The sequence below is a fragment of the Osmerus mordax genome, chromosome 2 (genome assembly GCF_038355195.1).
Source record: "Osmerus mordax isolate fOsmMor3 chromosome 2, fOsmMor3.pri, whole genome shotgun sequence".
Classification (NCBI taxonomy): domain Eukaryota; kingdom Metazoa; phylum Chordata; class Actinopteri; order Osmeriformes; family Osmeridae; genus Osmerus; species Osmerus mordax.
Genome location: NC_090051.1, coordinates 21,753,258 through 21,760,136, shown reverse-complemented (window position 1 = coordinate 21,760,136; position 6,879 = coordinate 21,753,258). Strand labels below are relative to the sequence as shown.

Genomic DNA, 6,879 nt, shown 5'->3' with positions numbered 1-6,879 from the left:
TGAGAGCCCCGCGGAGAGGCTCCGTCACGGTGCCATGAAGACACAACCTGTCACCCTCCCACCCTGAGGAAACAGGCGCAGCTCCCAGTCCGTTTCTCCCGAGGCGTCTCACACAATCGTACTTTTCCCGTTGTTTATCGGTCTTAAAAAAAGGGTTTTTATTCAAATGTGATGATAATCGGTCGCGGATATTTGAATTTAGCAAGACGAGAGCCTATAGAGAAACCGCAGTTTGAATGTTTTGTCCCTTTAGGCGTGAAAGTGAACCTAGACCTAAGGCATCTGACAACACGATTACCACAGCTGCTATTATATTTATTTATTATTTTTTATTGCCGGACCAGAACCTCTACAATACCTGTTCCTTCTGCCAAGTGCTGAGTTACAGATGTCATAATAATTCTGTAAATTGTATAATTTATACCTGTTTAGAACTCTGCTTTCTCTCTATTACAAAGCAGTTCCCAAAGGCTCCATTATAGTCACAAAGGCGATGGAGAGAAGCGACATCTTTCAGTGCTGTGTCTCTGCCGCGCTTTGTTCTGGTTCATGAATAAAATATCAAAGCCTGCTCTCAATGATTTCTAATGTCACATTTTTCCACATTGAAGAATAAGAGCAGTCAAAAAAGGAGTCTTCTGCAGTGACACTTGCGCCTCTTCCAACTGCCTTTCACCTCCCACTCGCTTCACCCCAACAGCTTCAGTCTGTCTGAGGTTATTTGAAATGCTAATAGACTTTTCATTGCCAACTCGTTTCCCTACTCTCTCGCTCTCAGTCTCTCTCTGTCTTTCTCTCCACTACTGTTTCCTAAATAAACATCTATATCCACTTTCTGTAGTCAACTCTTCTGGAAGACAAGAGGTAGTCATGGTGGAATCTCACCTTCTCCATCCAACCACACTGAGCATCTTAATAAGAGACTGTTGCTTGTGTTGACAAATACAGAGATAGAGGCTCTTGTAGACAGCTTCATAATGAGTGAAGGGAGAACATGCCTCTGGCTGAACATCCCTGGTCAGTTGATGGATAATAGGAGGGAGTATACCATATAATCATGCCTCGGGTTGTTTAGCTAGACTTGAAACGCATGCGAGGTTTGAGTGTCAGTTGGCCATGGAGCAACAGCATGCCACAAGTCCATTGCCATGGCTACGCACACACATCCACACACACAATTTAGAACAGAAAGTCATCCGTATTTTTTGAAGTGCATCATCAAGGTGACAGCTGCATTCAAATCGCCTTAAAATAAATTACGCAGCAATTCCCGAAAGAGCATCTTTCAGGTCTTAAAGGCTCATGTTTGGAATCGGTTCACTCTGTTGACGTGCCGTTGGGTGTTTTTAAAAGACACATTCCACAAAACGCTGATGTATTCCAACCAATCTCTTTTCAGGAGCTTGAACTGAAAGCACAAACACAACACGACATCAAAGCAGCTGGAACACACACTGCCTCCCTTCCACCATGATGCTGGTGGGCTCCCCGGTCAGCAGCAAGCAGAGCTCCCCCCTCCCTGCCCGCAGCCTCAGCCCGACGGGGGGTCAATCCGACACAGAGTCCCCCGATGCCCCCTCTCCCGGGCCCCTCTCCCGGGCCCCTCTCCCCTGCTGGGCCACGCAGGCTCTGTGCGACCTTGCCCGTGGCGAGACGGAACTCCGGCGCCTCCGCGAGCGCCAGGCCGTCGAGACGGACGGGGTGAGCCGCGGGCTGGAGCGAGCCGTCCTGGGCGCCCGCAGAGAGGAGCGCCGCCTGCTGGAAAGGGTGGAGCAGGACCACCGCGACGCCCAACGCCGGCTGGAGCAGCTCCAGAGGGAGAACGCGGCGGCGGCCCGCGTCAGCCAGGCGCTGCTGGACCAGAGGCTCGGTAAGCTGGCCCGCCTCCGGGAGCAGATCCAGAGGTCGGGCCAGGGTCACGGTCAGGCCGACTCGGCCCTGCTGCTGAAGGGGGTGGCTGAGCTCCTCCAGCCCTGGGAGATCTCCCTCTCCCTGAGGAAGGTCAGCTTCAGGCCCAGCTCACAGCCCAAGGCCGTCACCTTCGGGGAGATGCACGTGCAGGACCTCGATCTGTGCTTCCCGGTCGGGGGCTGCGGTCCGCAGGGGCAGCTGTGCGCCCTGCACTCTGGAGAGGCGCGGTGCGGAGACGCCGATCACGGAGGCGCCTGGGAGGGGCGGAGCACGCCAGATGGGGCGGGGCAGGCTGTCAGTTTGCCGACGTCCGGCGGGAACCTGCGGGTGGTGAGGAAGATTCGTCTCTCGGCCCGGAGCGACGAGGAGTCCGGGGGCGAGGAGCTCAAGCTAGCCTCGCCAAGGACCCGACACTGGCCCCCCAAACACGAGCCCATGGACCGGGAATCCTCCCAGGACGAGGAGCTGGAATCTCTGACCTCCGAACCGCGTGGAGAAGACCTTTTCCTGGCCGTCCCCGCGTTGCTTAGCAACGGAGATTCCGAGGGGGAGGAGCTAGGGTACAGGTCTGGTAGCAGCGACGGCCGACGTCGAGCACTCAGGAACCAGAGAAAACCCCGTGCACTAGCCCTGGTCTCCGGCCGCAGTCCCTCCTCCCCTCCAGAAGGGGGCAGGCTAGAGCACAGGCCCCTGAGCCAGCGCTGGAGCCTGGACAGCCAGGATGGAGACAGAAGCAGAGCGCCTCAGATCGAATCCCCCCGAAGCGTGGGCAGATGCAGCCACGCGGTGCTGAGATCTCCCAGAGCCAGCCCCAGGGAGCACCTGAACAGCCTCAGCTGCCTGGACCTCACCTCCCAGGGCGACCGCCCGCGCTCCCGCCTCAGTGCGTCCTCCGACGACCCCCCCCCGACGACCCCCGGCCGCGCCCCGTCCCCCGCCGACAGCCTGGACTCCTGCTACACCTACACCGTCAGCTCCCCTCGCGGCCACGCCCTCCGCGGCTCCCTCAACCACGACCCGCGCCTCTCCAAGTCCGCCGCCGACCTGACACGCAAGACCCGCCCCCTCATCAACAGTGGAAAAGGAGAACACATGGGCGTGTGGAAGGTTAACCGGAGCAGTCTGACCTCCTCTCTCACGCTGGGCAGAGGATCCAGAATGGGGGAGGTTGGACGGATGCCTTCCTGCCCAGGGCCCAGGGACTCCAGCGGCCCCCAACACTCTGGGATGGTGGGGAGCCCCAGCAGGGTTTCCAGATCTGTTTCCATGTCCGTGATCGACGGATCTTCTGAGGAGCCAAGCAGAGGTACGGGAGGGGCGGTGTTTCGTGTGTTGAATCTGTATTCATCTTTTTATTTCAGTTGAAGGGTTTTGGAATATGAGCGTGTTGGTGCTCCCAGGTATTCTGGAAGTTTTTCTGGTTTGGTCTCCACATCTGTTCTGCTGGACATGAACATCCCCATACCAATGACTCTCTCTCTCTCTCTCTTTCCAGGAAGAGGAGAAAGGGGGGAACCCACATTGATAGAGACGGAGGAAGAGGGTGACCCTTCCTCCCTCCAGCCCTACGCTGGCTGTTTGATTCGTCAGTTCGGCAAGCAGGGCTCCGGGCGTGCCGACTTCACCCTGCCCAGTGGGGTGCACGCCACGCCCCAGGGACAGCTGTTTGTGGTGGATTGTGGGAATGCGCGCGTCCAGGTGACCGACTCGCGTGGCAACGTCCTCCAGCAGGTGACCTCCGCCACGTTGGAGGGTTCGTCCCGGCGCTGCCGGAACTACTTTGACATCGCCGTCAACGCCAAGGGCCTGCTGGCGCTGAGCTGCGCGGCGGAGCGCGCCCTGCTGGTGTTCAGCCGCCACGGCCGCCTCCTCCAAACGTTCGGGGGGTCGGGGATGGGGGCGGCGAAGGACGAGCTGGAGGCGCCGCGAGGCGTGACGGTGACGCGCCTGGACGAGTTCCTGGTGGCCGACATCCGGAGGGGCACTCTGGTCGCTATGAAGCTGGACCCCAAGACGGGCTCTCGGTTGGAGCGCACGGTGGTGACGGGCTTCCACCGGCCCTACCTGGTGGCGGCCTGCCTGGCCTCGGGCCTGGTGGCGGTGTCGGAGAGGGGCAGCGAGACCGGACGCGAGCCCTGCGTCAAGGTGCTGGAGCCGGGCTGGAACACGGTGAGGGTCCTGGGGGTGTGCGCGGGCATGGGGCCCGTCCTGGTCTGCCCCTGGGGCATCTGCATCGACGGGGAGGGGAACGTGTTGGTTGCTGACTGGGGCGAGCAGCACAGGGTGGTTCTGTACCGCGCCCAGGGGGCTGGAAGGGCCGTGGTCTCCCAGGGGTTGAGTAGCCCTCGGGGCTTGGCTCTTCTGCCCGAAGGGCACCTGGTGGTGTCAGACAGCATGCACCACTGCGTCAAGATCTACCAGTACAAATGAAGCTGACTGGATTGCACTGTGGACTGGACGGGTCTACTAAAGGCCACGCTTGCGATGCTTGGCAACATGAAAGGACAGGATGAAGTCAGGATTTTGCTGGGCAAGTAAGGATAAGCCGGCGTGAGGACTTGCTGTGATTTTAACTGAGATTTATTCAGGTTCATCATAAATTAATACTGTTTCCTCAGATAAAACAGGATTCTTGCTTGGAAGTAACTTTTGGTGCGTTTTTTTGACCCTATATTACTTATACTAGACACTGTAATACCACTGGTACTGTAAAAGTAATATTCCTGTTAGTACTGTTGTACCGTATGTAATCTAAACATTACTCTCTGTAGTTGGGGCAGTTCTATGCTCTATTTTAACCTTGTAAGAGATGATAGGCTCTTACATCACTGAAATATTACCTGTAGGGGTCAGCATTGAGATAACAAACACTGTCAGTCATGAAAACAGTGGGGTTTGAGCTTCGGCCCATAACTTAACCCAAAGTGTATTTACACACACACTGTGGTCAATGGCTCATGTGGTATGTACCAAATATGTTTATTGTCAGTAGTCAGTTATTTCATATTTTTTACTTTCTGTTTTAACTTCTGACATTTCAAAATGTATTTTATCGTCCATGTTACAGGATATTATCACTGTTGTGTGAGTGTAAAGAAATGCTGTGGTTGTCTGGACTGCCACGCGATCCCCAAGTATTTCTGGAATCTTGGGGATCGTTCTAGTATGTTAACACAAACTGTTGACTCAAACTAGACACTCTCCCCCAAACTCAATATGATTTTCTGTCACATGAAAACATAAATTATCCCTTCAATAAAATATTCATTTTGACACTTCATTTTGACGCTTCTGTGTCACTGCTCAAATGAATTGAGTATGTGACTTCTCAAATGGCTGCCTACATTCTCTCTCTTACCAGCGGAAACAGCTGAATCATGCTGTTAACTGACGAATCTCTCATACAGACATCTGGATGGTGTGTTTATCCGTGGGATTATTGGCAATATATCCTCATAGCTATTAATTGTACCCTAAAATAAACGTCGCAGTGGTATGACACATGAATAAATGGATGGTGTATTTGAGTTCACCGTCTGCCTTCAGAAGATTGCTATCTGTGTTTCCTATGATGGTTGTGGATTACCCCTCAAGACTGGTACAGTGTGGATACTGATGCAAACGCCCCGAGGGCTGTACTGAAGCCGTTCTGTCTCCCAACGGTTTTCTCTCTCCTCCGTTAATCACCACACTTTGCTAAAGCACTAGCAACTACCGTGTGAAAACTAAGAAAAGTTTTACAGGCCAGAATACGCTAGTTTTAATTTAGGCTACTTTACCATGGTCGGAATAATTTATATAGCGTATATACATGTTTCTGAGTTTCATTCGGTTAATATTATTTGAAACATTTACCCAGACTTAAGGATTTCCGTGAGCATGTTAAAAATATGTATCGCAGCACGCGCAGTGTGTCTTGAAACGTGTGACCTTTAATTTGACAAAGGCCAATGGGATTTATTTTTGTCGCAGGTTGAAGCCTGCTATTATTCAGACGGTGAAGTGTGAGGTGAAAGCGTGAGAAAAATGTGTGACAGTGGTTCGGCTGCTACGGTTACATGCCTAAAAAATGGGAAGAACTAATTAGACAAACCGGTCTCACCTGTTGCTACACTTAATGTTTACTGTAGTAGGTAGTAGTCTTTGTACAGTAGGGCCTTTTTTCACGGTAGTCTTTTACATGGCTCCTCTTTCTATTTCTATCTCCTCTGTCAGTCTCTGTATCCTTAATTTAATTAGGCCCTATATGTAATTTATAGTTAGTAAATAACTTTTCTCTACACTCTGCCACCAATGGATAGCCTCCATAATGGTTTGAAATTCTGTTTAGTTGATGAATTATGTACAAATTAAGTTCACCAAGCCCTAATTGACCGTCAATAGTCACACAAACCACATGATGTGCTGTCTGACATTTTATCCGTGTTTTATACCCTATTCTACCCTATGGGCATATCGTGAGTTGCCTTTTCAAATACACATAGCAAAGTCATCTGTATGCATTAGATGCCAATCTGAATGATTCATGTCTTGCTTCCCAGTGGGTGCATGCACACACATACACACACACACCAGACACATACACACACACACACAAACACACACACACAAAGATCAAACACAGCCTCCCAGCGAGAAATTCCCTGCAATAAACATTTCAGTACTCCATCTCAAATTCAGACTTTATAGCCTAGAATTTAAAGTGCAATGATTGCACTTTATCTGCCACACCATGACAATCACAGTCTGCGGGGTAGGGAGGGAAACAGATTTACAGGAAATGGGAGACGCACCAATTTACCCCAGGGGATCTGTGGAGTCCTTCTGTGGAGAAGTGGCAGGCAGTTCCCAGAGGCCTGCATGTCCCTCCTCAGCACACAGCAGCCTCTTGTTCCTGCCACCTCACATCCAAACTGACAACTCAACAGCATTGCTCGTACAATCTTTGCTTCTCACTCCCATATATAC

The 6,879-nt window shown here is 52.3% G+C and overlaps 1 protein-coding gene across 1 annotated transcript; it reads left to right on the top strand.

The window, feature by feature from the left end:
- The first annotated feature begins 1,470 nt into the window (after window positions 1-1,470).
- LOC136967609 (uncharacterized) lies at window positions 1,471-4,341 on the top strand. Its single transcript, XM_067261458.1, has 2 exons — window positions 1,471-3,217; window positions 3,407-4,341. The coding sequence occupies exons 1-2, from the start codon at window positions 1,471-1,473 to the stop codon at window positions 4,339-4,341; spliced, it is 2,682 nt and encodes an 893-aa protein (XP_067117559.1).
- The last annotated feature ends 2,538 nt before the right edge of the window (window positions 4,342-6,879 follow it).